This window comes from Manduca sexta, chromosome 25, assembly GCF_014839805.1.
Source record: "Manduca sexta isolate Smith_Timp_Sample1 chromosome 25, JHU_Msex_v1.0, whole genome shotgun sequence".
Taxonomy (NCBI): domain Eukaryota; kingdom Metazoa; phylum Arthropoda; class Insecta; order Lepidoptera; family Sphingidae; genus Manduca; species Manduca sexta.
In genome coordinates, this window is record NC_051139.1 from 10,576,861 (window position 1) to 10,604,196 (window position 27,336).

Consider the following 27,336-nt stretch of genomic DNA (forward strand, 5'->3'; position numbering starts at 1 on the left):
TCCATTTATATAGTAAGATATTTTCCCAAATATTTAAACACTAGCGACCCGCCCCGGCTTCGCACGGGTGCAATGCTGATACTAAATACACTACAAAAAAACTGTGAACGTTGTATATAAAAACATAGCGGCCCGCTCTGGCTTCGCACGGGTATAACATAACAAAATAACAGTATTTCTCCACTATTTAATGGATGTTATTATACATATAAACCTTCCTCTTAAATCACTCTATCTATTAAAAAATCGCATCAAAATCCGTTGCGTAGTTTTAAAGATTTAAGCATACAAAGGGACATAGGGATAGAGAAAGCGACTTTGTTTTATACTATGTAGTGATACCTACCAATCTAATTTTAAAATAACAATACAAATCATTCGAACAAAATATAATTATGCAGGTTGAGGACTGCCACCAAGTTTAATTTTGTTAGCTTACTTAGCTCGCATAGCCGAGAAAATTACGAGTAGTGCATAAATTAGACTACATAATTTGTAGTCTGCATACTAGTATAAAGAAATATCTTAGCTTCGCGAGCTAAGCTGAACTAACTAAGCTTAGTTTTTGGACTGATACTTTCACAGAAAACCATTTCTATTGATCTAACAAAATCTAGCAGTGTATAATGTACAGGTTGGGATACCTAATTTCATTTTTATAATACTGTGTGCTCAGTTGCTGTTGTAAATTAAAATACCAACACGCTCCACCATGCATGCTAAAGTAAATACTCGACAAAGTAATCGCTGTTTACATTTGATTGTATACCGAACTCACAGTAAGCCTTAACTCTATAGGATCACAGTCACATTTTTATCAAGTACTTATAGTACTTGTAAGATTTATTATTGTTGCCATTCAAACCTCGTCACACCCTTATCTTTTTAGTCATTTATACGTAAAACATAAAAAAATACCGCTTAGAAAAATATATTTCTACAAATAATTTTATGTTAACTGTGCTTACAGAACGACATAGTCCTATCAAAAATAGATCAGAGTTATAACGAAAGACACTTTAGCTCGTCATAACACTGCGATAATACTTTTATATTACATTATTTAGGATACAAAACTCGTAATACTAATTTGTCAGCTTACAAACTAATAAAGATTCATATCACACACAAATTACCCGTTAACTTTGCTCTCAATTTTTCGCGTTCCGTTTGCGGAGTCAGTTTCGGTGTACGCCGGGTTGTCAACACCAGAGTCACTGCTGCCATCTATGTTGTCTAACACCAACTTCGTACGTTGGTTTGAATCCGGTATTTTGTCTAGCGCTAAACATTCTTGTTTCACCGCTTCGCCCTTGCTAGAGACATCTGTGGAGGTCTTTTTATCGTTTTCCTTATCGGTGTCACGGCTCTCCACATCGGCAGGCGCTTGTTTTATCTTACAGATGGAGCTGTCATCGCCTGTAGACCTTTTTCGTATGTAAAACTTGTTGAATAGATAGTAAATGCAGCCAGTGATGAATGTGGCGCCGGCGAACATTTGGTATGTAGGTCGTGTGCCGAAGAATTTCATTAGATATCCGCCTATTAAACTTCCGGAGCCTTTGCCTGTGAATAAAAATTTGCATTTAGTCGTAGAGCAAATTAAAGATCTTTTTTTATATAACGCGAAGTGTTACTACTATATTGAACCTACTATATTTTATAAAGAAATATGGTCATATAGAATTTAATGCCTAAATAAGACATTCAAATAAAAAATCGAAATCTTTATTTTGATGATATAGAAAATGGTAAAAATTATGAACTGTTTCTCATTAATTCAAATATTAAACCTTGATCTTACCAACTCCATAATAAAGACCGCCCAGCAGCCCCTGGACTGAGGTGTCAGTGGTGGTCGAGGAGAGTCGCGCTGCATACGTCACTGCGGCGGTGAAAGACAGTGATGACGTCACCGACTCAAGCGCTTCGAATATCAGGCACAGCCAAGGGTTGTAGATCAATGAGTAACCTGTCATATAATTAGTTATTATTAATGGTGAAAGATTAAATAAAATACAACCGAGACACACAGACATAATAATTCGGTCTTTTTATAGCAACAACCAGAGATCAAACCAGATATGGACATGTCACCATAAATGAACTCGCGGCTACTCCTTGCCCCCACTAGTACGCAATAAATTTTAATGTGGAGTATACACACAAATATTTTTGTTAATCATCGTGTTAATTTTTATGTAGATAAATCGATCTTATGTTTTATTTAATTTTAGGACATATCTTTAGAGACATATTTGAATTAATTGCTTCTTCTTCTTTATCAGTAGAACTCAAATTATTTAGAGTAATAAAAACAATAAAAAAAAACTTACCAAGTAACCTAATCGCGTAGAATATAAATCCTATAAAGAGTACGTTGGCGTGTCCTAGTTTCCTAATGATGGGGCCTGATAAAACAAGTAGCGGGAGGCCAGCGACTCCGCCCACGGTAATCGTGATGCCCATCAAGGAACGAGACGCGCCAAGGTCCTGCAGCAGCCAAAACAGGAAGCTCTCGATGTAGCCCCATGCTGTGCCTGTGAGAAAAGTTGATTGGCCTTGTTGATGTCAGTACACCAGTGATCAGTATTAACCCTATGGTAACGTTAAAGTTTCATTTAGACGGAGCTATTGTCACTAGCGATAAAAGTCAGGGGATTATTGCATCATACTGTTCAGGCGCAGGCGAGACCTTTAAAACTAATGCTATTTCATCGTACAGGAATCGCTCGAGCAACTTTCTCGCCCACTGCGATAGTGTACACGATAACATTTTTTCTCGACTATGGAAGTATCGTATTTTTTTAAACATTTATACGAAGACTCGAACGACTACTTACTATTATTCGTCTCAACGTTACACATTTTCAAACCGTGTAACTGTTTTAAATATGTACTTTTAAGAATCACACGCGCGAGACACGAAAAATACCGCATTTAAAAACTAAAATTTGCTTCAATTAACAGCACACATATGAAGTCATTAATTAAGACCAAGACTAGATTGATTTTCCTTATCTAAACAGATTTTTATAAAGGTTTCGCACTAATGAAATAGCTATAAGTGCCAATCATCTTAATTATAATTAACATCAATGTTTATGACATGAAATATTACCCATAATGAAGCAAGCAATAAACAGGGCTACAATCTCGATGTTCTTGAAGACAGTGATGACATCTTCTAGAAGATTCTGTGCAGGCTGCTTGAACTCGAGGTCAATACTTAACATCAACGCTCCAGAGGCAACTTTCAATACGGCGTACAGGTAAAATGCTGGTCTGTAAAAGAAAAGATGACCATAAAAGATACCACAGTTTCACATAATGGTTTGTTTGATTTAAGTTGTACGACTGTCTTATAGAAAATCAGTGTAAAGAAACAGATTTGCTGTTGTATATTATTACGAAGAAGAGATTCCTATCCTAACCTATGGGTCTGCAAAGCGCTTTTAATCCTTTGGGTAGATACTATAACTTATGGGTGTAATGGATGGTGACAGCTCATTAATATTGAAGATCCACCATTAGATGAATTAAACGTTTCAAACATCTCTATATTTTTTTTCATATTTCGATAGAAATTATGGTATTTTTTTATATTATCTAAATGGCATTGTATAGTATGATATATGTGCATATCATTTAAGGAAAAATGTTGATTGCGATAGAATTTATTAGACCCTTTTATAACATGTGAGTTGCGCACGCCTTGACACACGTTTAAGGTTAATACGATTCATATATTACGATTAAAAGCGGCCCTATCAATAACCATTCTAAATAGGTTATGAACTTAATCAGTGTTTTGTTTCTCTGAAATTACTGAACATTAGGCAGAAAGCGATAAATAAGAAACAGTTAAACATGCATTAAGTTAAAGTTATAATATATTTTTGATAAAGAAATATATCGCATCTCGATCACAAAATATTATTCAAATAAGACTATTTTGCGGATTTTATATTACAATTTTCTCCCGACGTTTCGAAAACTGCAGCCTTCATAGTCACGTGGCGGGCTGAGGTATCGGTCATCCGAAATTTAAAGTTACAACGTTTACCTACATTATCCTTTTATTTTATTTTAATTGTTCGTTCGAAAATTATAATATAAAAACCGTCATAAAATTCGCAAAATGGTTTTATTTTAATGTCTAACATTCGCGTAATAACAAACCATTATTTAGTAACAAAATATAATATTATTTTTAAACCAAGGTTACAAATTAGTAGTCGAAACGTTTCCCAATGTCGTAAAGACAACTTTTGTACATGATTGCAACTAAACGCATACTGTTACAGCATGCGTATAGACTAAAATAGTTTATTATTATTTTTTTCTAAATTGACAAACAGGAATACGTATTGTTTCATAAACCGGCATTGCGTAACACAATATCAACCATCGCAATCGATCGAACAAGCCATGCGTTTGATATTCTTGTAAAAGCAAACATAAGAGCAAACGGCACGCGTGTCCATGGAGACTTATTATGTAATCAAACTCTTACGGTAATAAACTCTACAATTACAATAATAACCGCAAACCGATGTTTGTGTCCGCTGTTATTCACATACGTACTTATCGATGAACAAACATTACAATAAAATATGCAGGTTCACTGCTAAATTGTTTAAAAGGGTAACGGCGTATACCAGAAAGTAGAAAACGTAGTAAACATATATTATTTAAATAACTTTTACACCTGTTCAGTAGCTTCCTTTACACCTTGCGTAATGGATCGGATCGGCAGTCGTATGAGAACCGTGTATATTTCCGGTAAGAAAAATACACCCATCAGCAAACATTTTAGCACTTAGCTGCACAGTAATGCAATAACGAATGTAAACATAACAAATGATATTTAATAATACAACAACTTCACAATATTATCATATTACAATTGATATTCGGCCATATTCAGTTTTATCTTTCATTTCAATTTTTTATGTTGAATCGAACTATTATATTATCCCTCTCCACAATCCCGATAGAAATAGAAAGATGCACGTATTAAACTAGTCAAAGCATCATTTACATAATTAAGTTATAGGCTGCAGTGCATATCTCTACCATCAATAAATAGCTAATTAACATAGATATGCTCACATAAGCATACATTATTCGACAACATACTTTATATAGAGATGTATAGATAGACATGTAAATTTATTTCCTGGTTTGAGATTATTTGCGTCGAAATTCAACCAACTAATATAATACTATATCTATTAGGAAGGTCTACTACGCAAGGGCTTGGTCTAAATAAACAGCACCACAATGTATATTCCTGTCGCTCAGCAGTAATTAGCCCTATTGAATTCCACTTTAAAGAACATTGTCGCCAACATGATTACTGAATATAATGATACATAACATGTTTTAGGATAGACCAGACCATGAAGTGCTTTGTAAATTTCTAGCGAGTGTTGCTACTATTCATGGGCAGACGTGGCCCTTAATACCAAGCTAACGGCTTGTTAGTATTCTCATTCGGTTGTATAAAACGCACGATAAACGTAATAATTTGAGAAGCAAACGTCTTTAGAAAAAGTTGCGCCAACAAATCTGTGTGCGGTAATACATTTTGAATAACAAAACTTGACCAATAAAACCATGAGGAAGTTACGTAGCAGGTAAATGTCAAAGTGAAACCACAAAACTCACGACTTAGATGTCTGTAGGTACAACGGCTCAAAAAAGAGGTCAATTAGTCTAACTACTAAAATTATGTGGCTATAGTACGCACTGCATACATAAATATAAATTTTATTATATATTTTGTATTTACTAGTCTTGTTATAAATATTGAGTGCGTACAATAAATATTTAAAAAAAGCATAAATGCCTGCTGTTGCTTTATTCACTTACGTAATAGTTTATAGTATAAATAAACTTGATATTCTTCATAATATACATAGTGTAACCATACAAATAACTAGCAAATTATAAGCCAAGAAAAACATATTACGGTCATTCAAATAAGGGTTTTGCCTAAAATACATTTAGATTTTATGAACAAATATTTCGTTCAAGGAATTTCGTTCATTTTAATTCGATTGCTAAAGATATAAAAAATATTTTGTATGCCTACATATCCAAATGTTTCTTTTTCTCGCAATGCCAGTAATTCTAAGTAGTGTCAGTCTTACCTTTTACTACGTCTTTTTGTCGACAACCTACATCATGTTGAATAAAGAATGCAAAACATATAACAATAATGGTGATTCAAATGTATAGCTGAAGTGATTAGCTTACCTAAAATCTGTATATCCTTTTCCTTTACTGGCATAATCGATTAATAGACCAGATAAAGGAGAAGAAATCATTCCTCCGATACTGCCGTAAACTCTTTGCATACCGTAATCGGCTTTTTGTTCTCTGACTATAGCGATAACTGCTCCTTCGAACATGGCGAATGCTGTGCCACCAATGATGCCGATGAACACACGTACCTGGAAAACAAGTTGAGAAAATGAATTTGCGTTAGGATTAGCTTTAAACCTACTTAATTAACTTTGTAGAAATATATTTTCTCTTCACTCTTCCACTACCCCGTAAGGACAGACAAATTTATGCAAAGTCATTATCTACAGTTAGAATGTAAGGTACCTGCGGTAGGTAACGTGATTACAATTGATAAATAGCTTATAATTACCTATCTATAAAAATCTTGATCATGATTAATCTAAAAAAAATCTCTCTTATAATTGAAAATAAAAAATATATATATATATATTTAATTCTCATCTCGAAGAACTTAATCAAACCAGCGTTATTAGTTATTAATTGATAAGCAGGAGTCTCCCTAGCTCTATGTCCTCGTACATGATTTATGACAGGCTCCTTGGGTGTAATTCTCAATAATGTCACATTTTTTAAAACAGACATGTCGAAAAATAGCATAACATGTTTTTCTCGTGCTTATCATGTAGCTATGACAGATTTATCTATTCACAGTGCATATATGTACATTCAAATGTGGTCCGTCGCTCACGACATTCAAATGTCCTTATTGTTTAATTTGTGTCCTAAATTTATAGGTTCTACGTAGTAGTTTTTTCACACACGTTTGCGCGATTGTACCCCTCCTGTCTCAAAGCCGCCACCATTAATCTACTTCACCCATATAACATAACCAGCAAAATTCACAGAATTGTTTCTCAAACGTATAGTAGAATATTAGTTGCGACTTACGTGAAGTACACAACGTACTTTCGGAAATAAGGTTCATATGTACAAGTAGGTATGTTATGAGATCAATTTAAACATATTTTAAATCCGCTTTACGAGATTTGGATACAAACGAGAAAGGTACTTTTCTGTTTCGCACCATACTAAGCCTCACATTTTTAAGTCCTTACGTAGATGAATTGTATAATGTTACGTAACTCGCTGCATTGATAAAAGCGGAATCCTTAAAACTAGAATCAGTACATCGTAAATTTTTAGTGTTAAATAAAATCAATTTTGCTTGAACAATAATGGGAAGTTGTACATAAGAATTACAAGGTATATACTCTGTACAGAGTTACATTCATATAAATCCATACGAAGATATAATATGACTAATAAATAACATATATAAGTACATAGTCCGCAGTTACATGAAAAATCGTATATACCCTATTTATGGAATTATATCCTTCGCCTAGTTGACCCCTTTAGATTAATTGTATACCCCGACGGCAGTCACAGCCGCCTCATTAAGATTAAAATCATTGTAATCAAAAGTGCGAAATAATAATACAAATATCGATCCAGGCAGCGATACCTACATACTCGTACCTAAGTCGTAACTTTATTATACTACTTTAATACACTTTTGATTGCATGTCGTAAATGCATAAATAACAAGATATAAGAAAAAAATTGGTACCTTCTTACATACGAAACATAGTATTAACATTAAGCGGACTATTTTCGGCTATCCTATTTTATACCTAATTGTAACCCAACGAGTATCAATGTAACAATATTTTAAATGAAATAAATTAATACAAAAATACTTCGCAAAATGCCAAATTATATTGTCTAACTCGTCACAGCGCTGTATATTGGTAAATCTCGATATTTATTATTAAAGTTCTATGGAGCGTTGGGCAATTGAATAAATGAATTTAATAAGCAGTTACGTATAATAAGCGACTTATAATAGTTATATTTTGAATTATATAATTATGAAGGATAATAAAATATCATATTGCTGATGCAGTTTTTTACGCCCAACGCTTTTTCTACACAATAAAAACATATTGCGGACAGGTAACATTAAAAGAAGTGTTCAACTCACATTAAAATCATTTTAATTTCTATTTTGCTAACATATTTAAAAGTAAAGATAGGAAAAATTTGTAAATTTCTTATCCCACAAAAATATGCAGCATTTACCAGAGTGTATGATAAATAAAGATTCATTTTAATTTCTATCACATAAGTATAAAGTTGTAATTCTAAATATAGAGTTAGCTTTTTAAATGTGACGTCAAACAAACATGCTAAATTACTAAAATTATAGCAATGTGCTAATTCGTTATAGAAGTAAGATGACATTATTAACTATTTGATCTATGGACAAACAGATCGGCCTCCTAATTTCATACGCTAAAGTGTGCTGGAGATCCAGTTTCTAGAAGAGTGCAAAAACACGGTGTATATCTTTAGAAAATAATTACACTATACCAGTTGTTTGCGCCTCAAACACACCAATTTGGAGATAATATTTTTTATGCAACATTCATTTTTATTAGTAGCTATCGACACAGAATATTTTAAATTCATATTTAAAAGCAGTTTGTTTATCTTGGAACACAATAAAGGTAGTACATTTAAAAACGTAGCATCTAAATTATGACATTGTTTATAATTTCAATATAACCGTTCTATCTACTAAAATCATTAAAATATTCAACATATTTTTTTTTTTTTAATTATACAAGTTATAACCTTCGAGATAGTTGGGCCTAATGGAAAGTATTAAAGCTAACTTTGTGGTAACCGTGCTCCTTCAGCGGCCAGCGTATATTAAAAATGATCACGATCATAATCATCTCAGCCGGGAATCGTCCACTGCTGGACATAGGCCTCCCCCATTGTGCGCCACAGGGACCGGTTCTGGGCCGCCCACATCCATCGGACTCCGGCGACCCTCACCAGATCGGTCGTCGTCGATCGTCGGTCCATCTCGTGGGGGCCCTGCCTACGCTGCGTCTCCAGGTTTGTGGTCGCCACTCCAGAACTTTTCCGCCCCAACGGCTATCAGTTCTACCAGCTATGTGCCCTGCCCACTGCCACTTGAGTTTCGCAACTCTAAGGGCTATGTCGGTTACTTTGGTTCTCCTGCGGATCACCTCGTTTCTGATTCGATCCCGCAATGAAATTCCGAGCATAGCCCTCTCCATTGCCCTCTGGGTGACTTTCAGCCTTCTGACAAGGCCCATGAAAAATAATGATAAATATATATTTTTAGGTACTAAGTCCACACAATGACATTGATTATCTGTAATCATTTTAGTTCTAGCGGTAAGGGAAGGGGGTTGTCTCCTATTCTTTTATGATGTTTGGCAAACATAGTTACTGCTTTATCGCTCATTCGATCTCTGCTCAAGTGAAAGGTTGTACGACACAGTTGACTCTAAGTGGAAAAACTTGTCGACTTCCTCCAATGGGATGTCATGTAAAAGTGTTATCCGGTTATTCTATATTTTAGGCGTAGATTATGATTTTTTGATAAGCCGACATATAAAATAGAGGGCACTTAAATATCGATGGTACTCAATATAAGATGTAGAGACAGGTTATTAAAGCTTTCCGTCAATTTTTTCGATAAATGACCGGTGCGCCTAAATATTAAATTATGACCTTATCACTATGCTTACATAATATAAAACAAAGACCCTCGCCGCGTCTGTCCGTATGTTCGAACGCGAGAAACTCAAAAACTACGGAAAAGATTTATATATGGTTTTCACCGATGGACTAAGTGATTCAAGAGAAAGGTTTGTATAATACATGCATGTTTTGTGCAAATCGGTTGAAATATGATGATATTTTAAATGCTCAGATATTTTGTGGTGAAGATATTTAGATCTATGCGATGTGAATCCTTATCAAATTAAATATTTTAGGTATCTTAAACATTTAAGGCACATTATAATTGCCTTTTACATCATACAATTTAAATTAATACTTTAGGAGTTACCGCAATATTACTACTATCGGGCGACAAAAAAATTCAAGCGATCTCAGACCGACTGGGAAATTATGTTTTTAAAAACTCCAAGTAGTAAGAACATATTATGTTAAAACATTTAAATTTAATACGTATGCGCGACTTTACAAGCTGGTGCGGAACAACGACAAAACATATAGGTATATATGATCTTCTATCAGTGATTATATTTATAAGATTATTCTGTGACAGTTCAGATTGTTAATCTAGTTTTAAACGGAACATCGTTTTTATATTTATTTATGTATCTTGTAAATAAACATCTATTTCAACATTTAATTAGCTCTACGTTATACCACGTTTTTACCGTGCTTATATGGATGTCAAAGTTCACGTATATTGTAATACGTTTGTATGCGACTGAGCGTGGCAGCCACTAGCTAAGCTCGCAAGCATCGGGGACAAGGCCGTATCACGTCTCGTCTACAGTATTACGAAACATACGCACATTCACACGAGCCTAATAAAAATCTGTATAAAGTATGTATACGGAAAATAACATAGAAATAATCCATTTTTTTGTTAAGAATTATAAAGATATTCACAAAAAAATTATAAGAATACCTCTTTGCTTTTTTCGTTGATTCTACGTAATAGCTATATTGTAATTCGTAAGCCACAAAACATCAACCTCTATACCTACACTTTGGGTTATGCCCCGTGATGCTTAAATTTATGTAGTTATTTTTTCTTTTTTTTAGTACCTAGTAATAAACAAACATTTAATTGATAATAAACTTTCAAAGTTACATGTTCCTACATTACGATTCTTGTAGAGTCAATTACTTTTATCATTACAGAGGGAAATAAAAAAGCGATAGTTATATTTCGATATTTAATGGAAATAAAAGCGGCGATAGCCTAGTTGGGTGTGGAACGGACTGCCGAGACGAATGTCCGCAGGTTAAATCCCAAGGGCACACACCTCTGACTTTTCTAAAAAATCATGTGTGTATTCTTTGTGAATTTATCGTTCGCTTTAACGGTGAAGGAAAACATCGTGAGGAAACCTGCTCACCTTAGAAGTTCTCTATAGGAATTTCGAAGGTGTGTGAAGTCTACCAATCCGCACTAGGCCAGCGTGGCCTAATCCCTCTCAATAGTCGAGGAGGCCCGTGCTCAGCAGTGGGCAGGTATATAATACAGGGCTGATATTATTATTATTATATTATTATTTAATGGAAATTGGGAAAATATCTTGCGAGTTGTTAAATTATGTTTTCCATGAAGCCACAACTTTTACGCAAGCGGAGACGCGTGGAAAAACCAGTCTCTAAAAAGTATAACACTAACGTCGTTTAATGTCTCAAATAAGGGAAGAAACTGGCTCTTGTACCCATTACCTTGTTACCTAGCAGCCATATTAGTGGGTGTCGCACCTATACAATGAGGTTTTTCTGTTCGTATACGGACTGCCTTCGTAGTTATATGTTAATAAAGATAATTAACTATACAGTATTTAGACCACAAGCATAATTAGTCGAATAAATTCATAATATGATTTACCTAAATCATAATAAATAAGTAATTCAGGAACAATATTTTTTGAAATGTCTAACAAAAAAATTAAAACACGAAATATGAAATTATCCGTCATTGACATTTACAAACCCCACAACAGAATAACAAAAACAATTCATGTGAAGTTGGCCGACCGATTGGAATCATTAAACTGCATATATCTCCAATCTCTACATGACAAAATACCACATAATATATTATTTATAGAGTGTTACGTCACTTAACTTAATTTAGATATTGCGCGTATATGAATAACAAATATTTCAGCTAAGCGAACTAAACTTAAGTAAGTTTGCTTAGTGTTCTGCCTGCAAGCTTTTCTGGTAAGAAACTATATACAGAACAGCGTGGGCTTCTGGCATACCCACGTTTTGTTATTGCTTTACCTCGCCAAGCTTGCTTAATTTTACATTTCTAAATTATTATTATATAATTAAAAAGTAAAAACTAATTGCTGTAACTCTTTTTACGTTATTTATTTATGGCGCTATTGTCTTATAAAATACAAACAATATCTTTAGGAAATAAATCGAAAAAAAATGTAGAACCTATATCTATAAAAATGTTATTCTAATACAATATATAAATTTAAAAGTCAAAGTACCTATTTTAAATTAAGAAAAATAAACCACTAACGCCTCAAATTCACATGTAAGTTCTATTTTTGAATATTCCACTAATCGTGAATGAACAAATTTTAAACTATAATAACAATTAAATTACATATAAAATTATTGTTGACCAACTTTAAGCACAACTAAATCCACATCGCATATGCAAAAAATATCCCAATGACAAACAGCTCATGTATCGTGATTAGGTTATTGTATGGATTCCGTCTCATTTGAGCGCGTGTAACGTGTTTTGAAGGCCTAGATACATTCTAATTATTGCGAGGTACCTTTGTATTGAGATGAGTTTTTAGAGGACATTTAAGATTAAAATTTAAACACATTGTAGATAGTACATACAAGAAAATTACTTAGAAAATCTAATTTTATATAAGTAAAATAAAAAAAGGAACTTTCGGATGGACACCGTTCAAAATAAAATATAAACCCCAACTCTCAAGTTAAATAATAGCACGCGCGAGCTTTCTTATTTAGTCGCATTGTAAATAAAAAGTATTCAATCATAAATAATTATGATTGAATACTTTTTACTTACAATATCATTCATTGACAAATACAAACAGAATTATTATTAACCTATCAAATATTGCCCCACAATGATAGGTACATTATAATCATTTATGCTAAGTACATGTTGTCACTGATAATATAACAGAATAAAATTCAAGTTATTTATCTATTTCCTTAGAAATTCATATTAATTGTTTAACTTAATAATTATAATTATTAAACATACGTAAATGCTTCGCGCTTATCTACCCGTTTAAAGCAAATAAATGACGAACTTTTCACGATATTACGTGATAATTACACCTAATGCTTCATACGTCAAATTATAAAGTATCTACCAGTTTGCACTGTATACTTCTGAGTGATTAATAAATACTAACGACTAACTGCACAGTTAAAACTACACATATAAATATATAACTGTAAGTGGAAAATGATATTGTAAAGTTACACTGTGCAAGTATATTAGTAACCTGCAGTACGTCGAAAATTATAGACAATTTTATAATTGTCAACAAATACCAATACCAATTAGAAAAATGGCTTCCAATAAACAAAACACCTACCTACTGGTGTATTTGTGTTGTAAATTGTTTAATAACTGGTAGAGACGAGTAGCATGCGGTAGAACAGCTGACAGCCGAGTCACAGATGACTGGTAATGGAATGAGATCGCGAGCAATAGGATGCGGACCGGCCGCGGCCGCCCGGTATCAAGTTCGCCATTACCCAGTTAGAGACTATTAGGCGATAATCTTCCCATCAACGGATCCACGCTCAATCTGCATACGCTTGTGTTGGTAGACCACGTGTATAGGTAGTAGGTAGCCGCCATGTCACATGAGATGCTACGTTGTATTCAATCATTGAACGTGTCCGTCTATTTCACTTAATAACACCACAATAATACATCCTTCATACATTCGATTAATAGCTGTTACATAATATTCCATGTTTGTAATAAAAAATCATCTAATATATTATTATGTTTCTAAATTCCTCTCATTCTGTTATCTTCGCGATCAGTAAATATTTACTATGAGACATAAATTTTCAAACAATTAAAAAATTCTTAACTCTATTTTTTATTTTATACTGTTGATAAATAACTAGAAACTACTAGGTTGACTATAAAGTTAAAAACATTTAAAGTAATAATTACTCAAAAACACTTACAGCGAGGTAAGCCCAAAACGTGAATACAGGGTCCAGTTCTAATTGTTGTTCATTATTTTTACATAAACTCTTGCGCGGCGACAGTCCAGCGCAAGCTGCTGAGCATCTTCTAAGTTCTCGGGAGCCAGTCTGCACCCAAGCACCTTGTTCACTAAGTATCTGAAATACCAAATAATAAATAATATGTTGATAACCAAACGATTTATACATTTTCTATAAGTGAAAGCCAACACACCTCATCATAATAATCCTTGCAAGTAATGTTATCAACTCCATCATAATCATCGTCTAGCTTGGTATCATTCCCAGTAGACAACGCTTTAATCCAATACTCTCTAACATCAACCGGTGTCGTTTGAGCATTATGTGAGACCCGAACTCGTAAATTATTCCCTTTATTCCCGTTCTGTCCTTCATTGAATATTTTATTTATCCCGAACACGCATGTCACATTATTCAAACCTCGAGAACATTCCATTTCGTACAACCTGGGCGATGGGAAAAATATCCCACGATCGGAAACTTTTGATATACTGGTATTGAAGTGTGGGTCGTTGGTCATTATTCGTATAGTGCTTTGGTCTTTTTGTGGTGTCGTCCTGCGAGAGTCCTGTGTTGACACGGTATGACGAAATAATACTCGTTGTCCATCGACTCGCGACTGAAGATGAATGTCATAAAAAGGCGTGTGCAAGGCATCCTCCAATTCATTCGAAAATGTGCCTTCAGGCATTTCGCATAGGAAACCACACGATGATATGCTGCAACGAAATATGCTCATTTGAATGACTGGACAATTCAATTAAATTGCCATCAAAGTAATGGATACTCACGTTAAATTGATGTCATAAGAATATGGATGAAGTGGCGCACATGAGAAATCTTGTATGTGTCGAAGTTTCAGTGCGGACTCATCACACGTTGCTAATAGTTCTACTTCCGGTGGGAATGTCACGGTGATGCGACCAACTGGTACCGCCAGCAAGAGCAATGCAGAAGCGCCGCCGAGTACCGACGACAAAGCTAGTAATAACTGTAAGAAGGACGGATATATATTATTGACACTATATCATTTGAATATAACATGAGAAATAGTGTTTTTTGAATTAAAATGTGATAAGTATAGGTATAATAAACACATTATCTCGTTAGCGGTTTTGTCTATAGCAAGAAATAACGAGCACCCCTATTGTAGTACAGAAGTAACACAAAACCGACGTGAATATAAAGTTGTAGCACAAGGATCATAGATCCAGAAAACAGCTATTCTGTCCCCATTCCTTTCAAGTCTGCAATGTCCTACAATTTCTATTACTTTGTAGAGACACTGCAGGAACTAATTTGCTGAACCCGACATTAATAATCTATTTTACCATCATAATTCGTTTCAAAATAACAACTAACAAGGAAGCAAACGTAGTGCTTAGCGGACGCATCGACTCGATAATAAACGTGGACGAAAATTAATAACAGTGAGGAAAGTTAAAACAGGATGTCGCATTATGAAGAGTGATTGGCAAAACTGCTGCAAATTGTCATTTTCAGATACAAATTGTAGACCGCACGGCGCAGCGAATGTCATGCGAGAAGAGCCATTCAAAGGAACGAGACACGTTCTTAATAGCAAAATATTGATAAGGTATTCAAGTACTATGTGTAGTACAATTATTACTTAAGTACGTCGCGTTATGCGCCCATGATGTTATGAAAATAACGAAGCCAATACTCATTTGTGAAACCTGTCGTTATCACTGTGTTTAGTTACATACGTCATTGGATTGTTTAATACCATTATTAACTTTTACCCACATTTTACATTGTATGTTCTAGTGGCAAAGAACTTGGCTCTAAACCAACCTTGTGGTTTTGGTTGCGGTTCTTAGGTCGAGATTTATTTGTGTATTACAATTTGGAATAAAAATATCTTACTAACAATATAACAGTTTAAAAATGATAAGGAAAAGATATCTACAATGTGCTTTGTTATTAAAGAGTGCCGTGTGTTGTATTCCTATTTGGCACGTTCAAGTCCCGATAGGTAAATCTTCCTCTGTCCTTAGAGGCTAATTATAAGGTACAATATTCTTAACATCTGGTCTATTTGATATGCAATGCATATATAAAGGAAACTTGAACTATTGCTTATCCTTTAAACCAATCGCAATTTCATTCAAATGCTCTGGAAAATACATAAGTATATCTTGTACGAGGCGCGTGATTCTAGATTAAATTCCCACCGGACTTAAAATATTTCACGTATTATCTACCATGTTGTTGCCTCGTCATCGAAAACTAGAAAAAATCTAACAGATCTAATCGTATGATTTTACAACACACCGAGTAGTACATTTAGCTACGTAAGTAATGTATAATTTATGTTATAAGTATAATAAATGCTGTTATCTAATTTAATAGTAAACTGCATTAGTGTTAACAAAAATGTATACACCTACATTCATTATTACTCTCGAAGTTGTAAAAGAACTGAACCTTTAAAAATAAGGATAAGAACAATTAATTTTAACGGAAAAATAATGTGAAGATTCGCTTAAATATTGGCATAATAAACACAGCATGGTTAAACATATATAAAAGTTTTTACTAACTTCAGTATCATAGCATATCAATTTGCAAATAATTCTACAATATAAATCAAATCGCCTCAAAAATGACTATTATTTGCTTAATTTTTATTTGTATATTCTTTTGAATTTTAAATAAATAGGTAGGTATAAAAAAATCTTCAACAGTCTAAACTTATAATCAATACAAAAAAAAAGCTAAATATTCTTATAATACTCTTTATAATATGTGTACCTATGCATCAAATATGTTTACAGCCATATTGTCGAGGCACAATCTACAAAAATACATTGGTATTCTATAGATATTTACCAGGATACGAATTGTCGTATCCTGGTAAAAATGTTAAAACAACGAACAGGGCCCTTAGTACTATAGAAATTTGGCTTACAGAATACCATTCCACGCACATTTCTCAAAGATAACATGACACGGCCGCGTTACGCGTTTACACTATCAAACAGGATAAGGGCCCAGATTGTTTATTTACTATACCTTTTGTATATTTATATAAAACATTCTTATTACGCACGAGTGTATTGACGCATAAATGCAATTGTGTATGCTTGTGAAGCGACCATTTGCCTTTTTCAGAAGCTATAGTTGTCATTGCCGCTTCCGCATCGAGGCTCGTCGCTTGGCGATAGTCCGCGTATGCATTGTGGATTGGAACGAAGATTCGATGACGCACTCGCATATTGTACACTACACATATTTAGGTAGGCACGTCCAATGGTCCACAATGTCGGACTACAATACAATGCAAGGTAAAGGTTATTGTAACCAGAATTGGTCGTAATTTGAGTTACGGATGTTGTGGATTAACTCGATCGTATTGAACCGGAACACCAAATTGAATACCTTTTAAATTACGACGGACACCGCTTATAGGCATCACGTTCCTTAATAATCTTCTAATACGTGATCTTATTGATCATAGTTAATTAGTTTCAAGTTAAATAGGTATACTATGTATTCTAAACGCAAGTAAATAATAGTCTTACCCTAAAGTTACCAATTTTGTCAGCAAGCATGCCAGCTAATGGCGGCATCACGATGGATATCACCGGCGTCACAGCAGACATGATCGCAGTTTCCTCCACATTGATACCCAATTCTCTCATGTGTATCGTCAAATACGGGTATAACACGAACAATGCTAAAAATAATAAACTGTTACAGGCAACCTGAGTAATATGGCGCTTCATATTATTATAATATTGTTGTAACTTCTAAGAACTATTCAATTATCTAATATCTTAAAATGCAAACACACCGTAACCCAAATTTTGATGTAAATGTTTACCCGTCCATTAATTTATCTCTTCCGAGTCAAACAAACATGGTTAAGTCATTAAGTTTACTATGAAGACAGATAATTCACACACACATAATACAAAATTAAAATTTAACGAAGATATTCCACTTACTTGAGGCATGAACGAAGAATAATATCTTTAGTGGTATAAGTTTTTTCTGTTTCAAGTCGTCTGTAATTCGTTTAAAAAACGACCGTATGAAATCCATGATGGCGGTTTTATTAGCAAAATAAGTTAAAAGTGATACAATAAGAAGTTTACACTACGTAGGAAGGTTTTTTATCACCCAAACTTCCTTAGGTATATTGAATTCCTCTTGTTTGTGATACATGGAAGATAAATTCTGTTTGGTATCCCTGCAACAAAGATATGTCTTAGTGGAATATCCACAGAAGGACTGCCTTCACTCATGTATTAATTGGACGATGATAGGTATGTTTTGTAAAGCATTATCAGTAAATAAATATATTGCGATTTTATTGCCTAGTAAAATACTTATATATATGCATGGCTATGCATAATTTACAAAAATGCATCAATCATGCATCCGAATTTTTTTATTCATTAACGAATTTAATATAGGAAAATCGTAAATATAAAGCATAAAGAACATATTAAAACAGTACTGCCTACTTTTTCTATTCACTAAAATTATAAAATTTAGTTAGATATTGTAACTATGACTTTCAGGACGACCAACACCCTAATCCCACCCGTGACCATGAAGACTGCAAAGCTTTCGAAATGTCGGGCCAAAATGATAATATATCAAAAACCGCAATAAAATCCAAAAAAAGTTTTATTTCAATGTCTAACATTCGCGTAAACATAAATAATTATGATCTAGCATTATCTTTTCTAACAATCTTTTATTCAACATGCAAAATACATTTTGTATTAAGTAAGGGTTGCAATACGGCACGAATTGTGATCCCTAGAGTTATCCTTCTCTACACCTTCTAAAAAGATGCCCACTCTCTTCAATTCAACGATCATGTCTCGCAATAATTAGTAAACGTAAAAAAGAAAACAAAGAAGTCTCTGTATTCAACCCGTATGTATGTGATGTGTTTTATATATTCAAGTTTTTCTAAAAAAACTACTGCTCTAAGTTAATATAATAGATAAATATTGTTTTGTATTTTAGCAGTTTTTGAAGTGGTTTCTATCGTTTGAAAGCAAAGAGAACATGTGATATTTTGACATTTATGCTAAACTTACTTTGTGATAACTGACAAATAGGTAAGGAAGGATAGGTAGATAAGGATCAAGGAAAGATAGATAAGGATCAAGAAATGGTAGGCAACCTAACTGCTCGTGGCCGAGCAGTAACTGTCGCAGGTTCTGTATGATTAAACTTTCAATTATTGGAATGTAATTAGTCTAGCAAACAAGATGGTGAAATAAAATAAGATTATTATTTTAAATTAAATATTACAACCATGTTTATAATATTTTATTAGGCAAACTATTTGAAATATAATAAATTTCAAAAAGAATTTCCACCCGAAATCTTTAACTATATGTACCTATCCTACATCCTTCTATATTACGCAGAACAATAAGTTCAAAGATACTTTGCCCTACAACTTTACATGTTTGAATTTTTAAATTTCAAAGCCAGCGAACGAACGCACGGATTTTTGAGGCAATATTACATTTAAAATAAAATATTTTTTACATACATCTGGTCTCCTCTTTAAACTTGGCAAGCAATCGTAGAGAACAGAATAAAAAAGTACGTTTCTTATGATTTAAGTATATTTTCGATTTATATAAAATTCGTTTTGGTTTTCATGCCGTTGAAATCTGATTAAAAATTTTAGTAAAATTTTTATAAATCAAGCATAGCCATGTACATATTTTAAAAAGCAATAAAATCGAGTTATATTTATTTACCTAAAATGCTTCATAAAATACACCTTTCATCCGGTTAACACGTGAGTGAAGATCGTCCTTCTATGAATCTTGTGCATACAATTTGACAATGGATAATAAAACCGCACTTATAAAAAAAAACCACCAGCTCGTCGGCAAAGGCGAGAATACAAATGTTTGATATAAGGTTGCTTGAAAGATTAACTTTGATAAAAGATAATTTTGTATTTTGTATTTGGATACAAAAGTCATAACTTAGAAACACCTGTACCTACGGTATACACCTACGTAAATATAATGTTAGTCAATGAAGTAATTTGGCCATTGTGCGATTTTTGTTATTGTATAAAAACGGCACAGAAAACTCAAAAGAATAGTTGTAAATATTTCAATAATGAAAAATGTGATTTTAGGAACATTGTACGTGCGAGGCGGCCATGTTACCGGCACTGTTACTCACTGCGGCCCGCTTCGCAAACAATGGAAGTACACAATGGCTTGTTCGTAAGAAAATGTAAGCAAGCGGCGTCTATCTATCTACATCTACAATATGATTGCCGTATATGAACGATTGTAATTATAACCACCAAACCTCATGGCGCCTCTGTATGTCCCTATTATTTATTTTATTCAGTAGCCGAAACTGTAGTTGTAACTTACGAGTCATTAGGCGTCATTAATGAATATTTATGTACATACATTGGCAATCAAAATATAAGTGATCTCCACTCCATCAAAGACCCATAATCATACCAGAAGTATCACAAATATGTTGCCGGCCTTAAAGGAAAGGAACAAGGATTAGAAAAGGGATCGGGGTATGTGGACACTCACCAACGCAACACCAAGCTATCACTTCACATTTATTTTCTATAAGGTAGTTGGCCCCAATCCAGCCTATTTATAATATAGACAGCAGTGGCGAAGGGTGATTTTTTTTTAAACGGTAACCCGAGGCAAAATAAATTGCCTTAATAGAGATATCGCAGCCAATTTAACAGAAAACAAAAACTAACCTTAAACCTAAAAGGGAACCCGGTAGGAATCGGGTTGTATGGACACTTCGCCACTAATAGACAGATATGTCTATACAATGACTACCATTTTTACTATTTTACGACTTTGTGTTAGACATAAGTGTATGGTATTTTAATAGTATCTATGACATAATAAACGTACCTACATAGCGAATATTATAATAGCCATCCAAAAAATCGTGGGAAACGCGCACTCTCATGGAAAATCCTTAGCTCTATCCTACTCTAGCATGTATCTCGGTATATCTAAGGTCCAGCGGGGTTTAGATTTGCAAAAAAAATTGCAGAAGTTGTCTTCCATTAATACTTATTTGCCTTGTAAACAGTCACTGCAAACTGACTTTCTGCAAATATTCATGCTTGCTGAAATTGCGACGGGTCGCATGTGTACTTATAGGTTTATTGAAATATTGTGGTAAATAGTGAAGTATTGTAAACGCAACTGGCAGTTCTTCCACAATATATTATTACGAGAACTTGCTAGTCTAAAGTTAGCTTAACAGTCTCTAAGACTTACTCTACATCGTTTTAGATCAACAGTGACCGAGATGAACGTCAATATCAAGCGGATAAATAGACCCTTGTTGACGATATATCAATGTCTACAAGGCTTTCAAAAAATAGTTCCCATAAACGCTTCATAATTGCAATATATTTTCTGCGGCATATTGTCAATTTAGATGCATACCTATTGAGGTATGCATACATTGCATTGCGTATGTGGGACAGATTTATCCTTGGCTTTGTTTTTCATTGTCTCTCCGTAAAGATAAAGGTTGTCCGCAGGTTCAAATCCCAAGGCCACACACCTCTGACTTTTCTAAAATCATGTCTGTATTCTTTATAAAATTTATCGTTCGCTTTAACGGTGAAGGAAAACATCGTGAGGAAACCTGCACATCTGAGAAGTTCTCTATAGGAATTTCGAAGGTGTGTGAAGTCTACCAATCCGCACTAGGCCAGCGTGGTGGACTAAGGCCTAATCCCTCTCAGTAGTAGAGGAGGCCCGTGCTCAGCAGTGGGCAAGTATATAATACAGGGCTGATATTATTATTATTATTAAAGATAAAGTTGGGTAACTACTTATATATATAAATAAATAAATAAAACCAAAAGGTGACTGTAAATGTAAATATAATATGCATTTTTTTTCAGGTTCTAAATAAAGCATACAGTAAACATACAAATATGTGCAAACTAATTACTTAAACTATTATTAAAAAAGTTCAAGCGCCAAGCAGTTGTTAGAATTCGCGCAAAGGTGACGACTCGGATTAGGCAACTTATTAGGTAATAGATGAATACGCGAACAATTTTTCCCACCATTCTAATGTCTTAACAACATCGTGTTTTATAGCTATTTTGATGCAGCACACATCGAACTTGTTTATTGTAATGCTAGATGACACAATAAATGTCTATAGGAATTCTAAGTGTTTGAATTTAAAAAAATAGTGCCCATCTACATACTGACCTAATTAACTATTATAAGCATACTTAATGAGATCATTATACCTATCTAAGAACTAATTCAAAGCGTATTTTCCACTTCTTCAGAAATTATTAGATTTTTTTTCTTAATAGAAAATACTCACTCGAATTAATTGCGTGTTAATTTGATCTTTCTGTTACTAATTGTAGTAACATTTGATGTTTTAATTACCTACCTATTAATTCTAATGAAACGCTTGCCACATCACGAAGATACACGGGTTAAAACTTTATCTGCGATTGACGGTAAATACGCATGGAGCCTTCATGAGCGCACGGAGAGGGGGAGGGCAGCTGCCCCTAATATTCAACATATATACTTTTGTATATAACTACGTCTGTAACGTGTTGATTTGGGACTACCTATATGAAATTCTCTTCTTTACCAGATAAAAATTTGATATACATCTCCTCCGTGTTAAAAGCTAGATACGCACATGAATCTATCTTCAACAGGCCATTTCGGGTAACCTACTATTTTATACGGCGTCTTATTATTGTTGATAAAATGTAACATTGTTTTTTTATATCAATCTGATCTCGTTACAATTAAGCGTCTTGGATAAGTATTTATAATCTATTTCATTTAAAGGTTGAAACGAAAACAAAGAAAAAAACAAAACAAACAACTCAGAATTAATTAAGGTTAATTATTTCTTTCTTGTTCAGGATTTATAAAGAAAAGAAAGGATATTTCTTCCAACTAACTTTTTGTCTGCCTCTATGTATTGTCATATTTTTGAAAAGCACACGTAACGAGGAAAAGATGTTATCAAGGAACCGAAAAAGCAGATGTTATGATACTGTAGACTTTGATGTGAAACTACAGGTTTATCCTAGAATGCTGTTGTCATAAGCTATTGTTGTTATTTATTTTATTAAAGCAATACTTTATAATACACGTATCACCAGTCGTATACATTTTTAGTTTGTACAAATGATATTTATGAAACGGCTCTTGGGAATTTCCAATAACAAATTCCGGAGTAGAGACAATCTAAATTCTCTAGAAGGCCCAGGAACCCGAAAAGAAACTTTAAATATTACCCCAAAGAATATGTAAGGATAAAAACAAGGATTATAATATTTAATACGTGAAGGTCTGTTTTATTAATGGTTTGACGGAAATATTAAATCTAAGACTTAAACTGTTTAGTTAGTTAAAAATCAACATTTTGACATATTCTAAGATACGAAATAATATTATTCCAATTTTATAAATTTAGTCGTCCAATAAAAGTTTGGAAAATAAAAAATTGCTCTAATTATAATTAAAGTTTTCATGACTATATAGTATATACATATATTATTATATCACTTTTGTTTTGCGGTTATTCTAATCGGGATATAGTGAGGTACATAGGTACATAAATGAAAGTAATAAGTTCGATCAAAGTAATCTATGTAAGGGAATCAAAATAAAAACGAAATAAAATTGGTGATAACGCAGGTAATATTGCGATATTTTATTTATAAGAAACAACAAACACTTGTAAAAACGTTTAAATCTAGTAATCAAGATAATAATACTTACGGTAGTTCGAAATTAAAAAAACCTTATCATCAACTATGAAACTCCACAATAAAGTTTTATCAGCAAGTTCTCGTAAAATATCCCAGAGATTTGTTACATTTTCAGCGAATCGAATTGTATTTTTTTAAAACCTAACTGGATGAATAAACCGATAGACCAATTTGAACAATATGCAAATAAGATGCGCGTGCGTCACTGTCGGATCGTCCAGGCACGGCGCGGCCACAAGTATGAAAGTTTTGCGCGGCACTGGCAGTCGGTACAACCCTGTGAGGACTGCTCGTCCCCTCTATACACGTTCAGTTCATACAACGACAGTATTCACAGTTGTAAAACAAGGTATTACAATTTCTATGCAGTGAAAGGTAAGCGCGCAGGGTCGTGTGGGTTTCATGTAAACTGAACGCGGTGCAGACAGCCCAATCGTCAAAGCTTCAAAGATTATAAACAGATATTTACATAAATACAATTAGAAACTATTTCTCACTATTTTATAGTTTATTTATACTTGGATATTTTCACTTCTTTGGTATAGTGGCAGTTTGCTTACGTCAAATAAATCCAGAATTTTGGGCTTAACTCTTGCTATTTTAAGTACGTACTCTAGGTCAGGACATAGCACAAATTGCATAAAACAAGCGGCTTTTTCGTCAAAATATAGGCACCTACCTAAAAGAAAGTTAATTCCAACTTAAATATGTACCTAGTTTCAATGGCTGCCTTAACCGACGCGAGGCCCCAGGCGAAAGCAAAACAAACGGGAATCGAACGTAAGACCTCAGCGGGTTAAACACAAGTTCGCTGCCACTAAATCAAGAAGGTAATTAGAATTTTAACATTTTCAACTATCATTTAATAATGTAGGTACACAACAAAACACGCAACCTTCGCAATAACTTGCAAGTCGCGGCTTCTACCCGTGGTTTCCTAATATTCCGGCAACAAGGATATAAAAACATTAAAACAGAATAATGAAAATGAATTGAATACGAAATTCTAATTTCTATAATATTTATGTACACTGTGTAAAACCGCAGTGATATTTTTCCTATACACTAACCCTTTCCTCTAATAACACCGTACTTATCTATACCATTATATAAAGCTGAAGAGTTTGTTTGTTTGTTTGTTTGTTTGAACGCGCTAATCTCAGGAACTACCAGTCCAAATTGAAAAATTCTTTTTGCGTTGGATAGCCCTTTGTTCGTGGAGTGCTATAGGCTATATATCATCACGCTATACCCAATAGGAGCGGAGCAGTAATGGCTAATCTCAGGAACTACCGGTCCAAACTGAAAAATTATTTTTGCGTTGGATAGCCCTTTGTTCGTGGAGTGCTATAGGCTATATATCATCACGCTATACCCAATAGGAGCGGAGCAGTAATGGCTAATCTCAGGAACTACCGGTCCAAACTGAAAAAATCTTTTTGCGTTGGATAGCCCTTTATTCGTGGAGTGCTATAGGCTGTATATCATCACGCTATGACCAATAGGAGCGGAGCAGTAATGACTAATCTCAGGAACTACCGGTTCGAACTGAAAAAATCTTTGTGTTGGATAGCTCTTTATTCGTGTAGTGCTATAGGCTATATATCATCACGCTATGACCAATAGGAGCGGAGCAGTAATGGCTAATCTCAGGAACTATCAGATCGAACTGAAAAACATATTTTTGTGTTGGATAGCACTTTGTTCCTGGAGTGCTATAGGCTATATATCATCACGCTATGACTAATAGGAGCGGAGCAGTAATGGCTAATCTCAGGAACTACCGTGTTTGAACTGAAAAAATCTTTTTGTGTTGGATAGCCCTTTGTTCCTGGAGTGCTATAGGCTATATATCATCACGCTATGACCAATCGGAGCGGTGCAGTAATGAAACATGTTGCAAAAACGGGGAAAAATTATTAGTTTTGAGAGCTTCCGTTGCGTGCGCTGCGTAAACGGTTAAAGTTATGCAACAATGATGTATGACGGGATTATTCCTCTTAAAAAGTTCTAAAAAATAATATTATAAAACAAAGTCCCCCGCTGCATCTGTCTGCCTGAACGTGTTAAACTCAAAAACTACCCAGTGTATTAAGATGAAATTTGGTATGGAGACAGTTTGAGACCCTGGGAAGAACATAGGCTCCCGGGAAACTACTACCTTTATAACGGAAAACTTTAGCCTGAAAAACTTTATAACGCGGGCGGAGCCGCGGGCAAAAGCTAGTATATAATACTAGCTTCCGCCCGCAGCTTCGCCCGCGTGGATTTCGGACTTATATAATATTAGGTACATGGGTATAGGACGTAGATTTCGGGTTGAATAATCGTGGGTTCGATACTCAAGACGAGCATCAATATATGTGTTTTTCAAACCCGATTTTCTCAGATAAGCCCAGCCCATCTATATCTATGCCGTTAGCAGGGACTCTGACGCGGAAGCGGCTTTATTTACAAAACAAAATGAATAAAGATGTGTTAAGCCCACTCCGCGTTAAAATGGTAAAAGGCCAAGCAGAAAAAGATCGAATAATAAAGTCCGGCGCGTCGCTTAATATTCCCCGTGTGTTTGTGACACTTGACCAATAAACGATTGTGTGCATACTAATGTTACCTTTTAGTTTAAATTAAGAACGTCTAGCCCTAGGCATTCTAAAATACTGAAGACGTGCTATTGCATGTCTGTAATTATTTATTATGATACCATCAAAAAGTTTGAGGGCATGTTTTACAACTTCTGAGTAAATCCTATTCCTCACCTAAATGTGTAAGCCGACAAAATAAAAGTCACATTCTGATCGAGGCTCCCAAACAAATGGTAATACGTAGATGTTCGCCATACATGTTCGCCTTCTAACCAAATTTGAGCCAAAGCTATGGATTGTAATTTTTAACGTCATACTCAAAGGACTGTTCTAGTTTATACAAAATCTTTATACACACTTTGTTTTTTCAGACTGTTGATAAGACTCACATCATATCTACAGACATTTTTATCAGTTCTAATTTATGAATTGCCTATGACATGAGATGACAAACAAATTTTAATATGTAAAGTTGTTTGAGTTCCGTAAGACATCGGAAAGTAACGTATTTTCTCGGTTTAAAATCCACCTTTATATTTTCTTGGGATGAAATAGAACATATATTTTAAGTTAGACCTCTTGTAATACATGCAGTAATTTTTGCGTGATGCTTGTACATATAACTGTTGTTTCGGCTTCCGTTGTTCGAATAAAGACCCCCTATTAGTTTTTCTTCAACATCTACAATGTACAGATATCGATCTGATACAATTTTATTATATGTAAAATAATGTGTATCTAATAATATACCTTAGTACAGCTTCTCCACGATCCGTAAATCTCGATACCGTTGTTTAGTATTTATTTAGTTATGTTTTAAGAAGAGGCTATAAGAATTAACAA

General features: G+C 34.1%; 1 protein-coding gene and 1 long non-coding RNA gene across 2 annotated transcripts; one reads left to right on the plus strand and one right to left on the minus strand.

Moving 5' to 3' along the window:
• Positions 1 to 376: 376 nt before the first annotated feature.
• Positions 377 to 24,288, minus strand: LOC115445436. Its single transcript, XM_030171706.2, has 11 exons — positions 23,919 to 24,288; positions 18,090 to 18,334; positions 17,664 to 17,818; positions 14,910 to 15,109; positions 14,312 to 14,837; positions 14,077 to 14,235; positions 6,265 to 6,461; positions 3,122 to 3,285; positions 2,337 to 2,540; positions 1,805 to 1,972; positions 377 to 1,566 (listed from the first exon to the last, which is right to left on the minus strand). The coding sequence occupies exons 2-11, from the start codon at positions 18,184 to 18,186 to the stop codon at positions 1,133 to 1,135; spliced, it is 2,304 nt and encodes a 767-aa protein (XP_030027566.2). The 5' UTR covers positions 18,187 to 18,334; positions 23,919 to 24,288; the 3' UTR covers positions 377 to 1,132.
• LOC119190540 lies at positions 24,189 to 27,327 on the plus strand. The gene is made up of 3 exons (XR_005112981.1): positions 24,189 to 24,283; positions 24,626 to 24,738; positions 26,298 to 27,327. It is a non-coding gene; the product is annotated as an uncharacterized LOC119190540 (long non-coding RNA).
• The last annotated feature ends 9 nt before the right edge of the window (positions 27,328 to 27,336 follow it).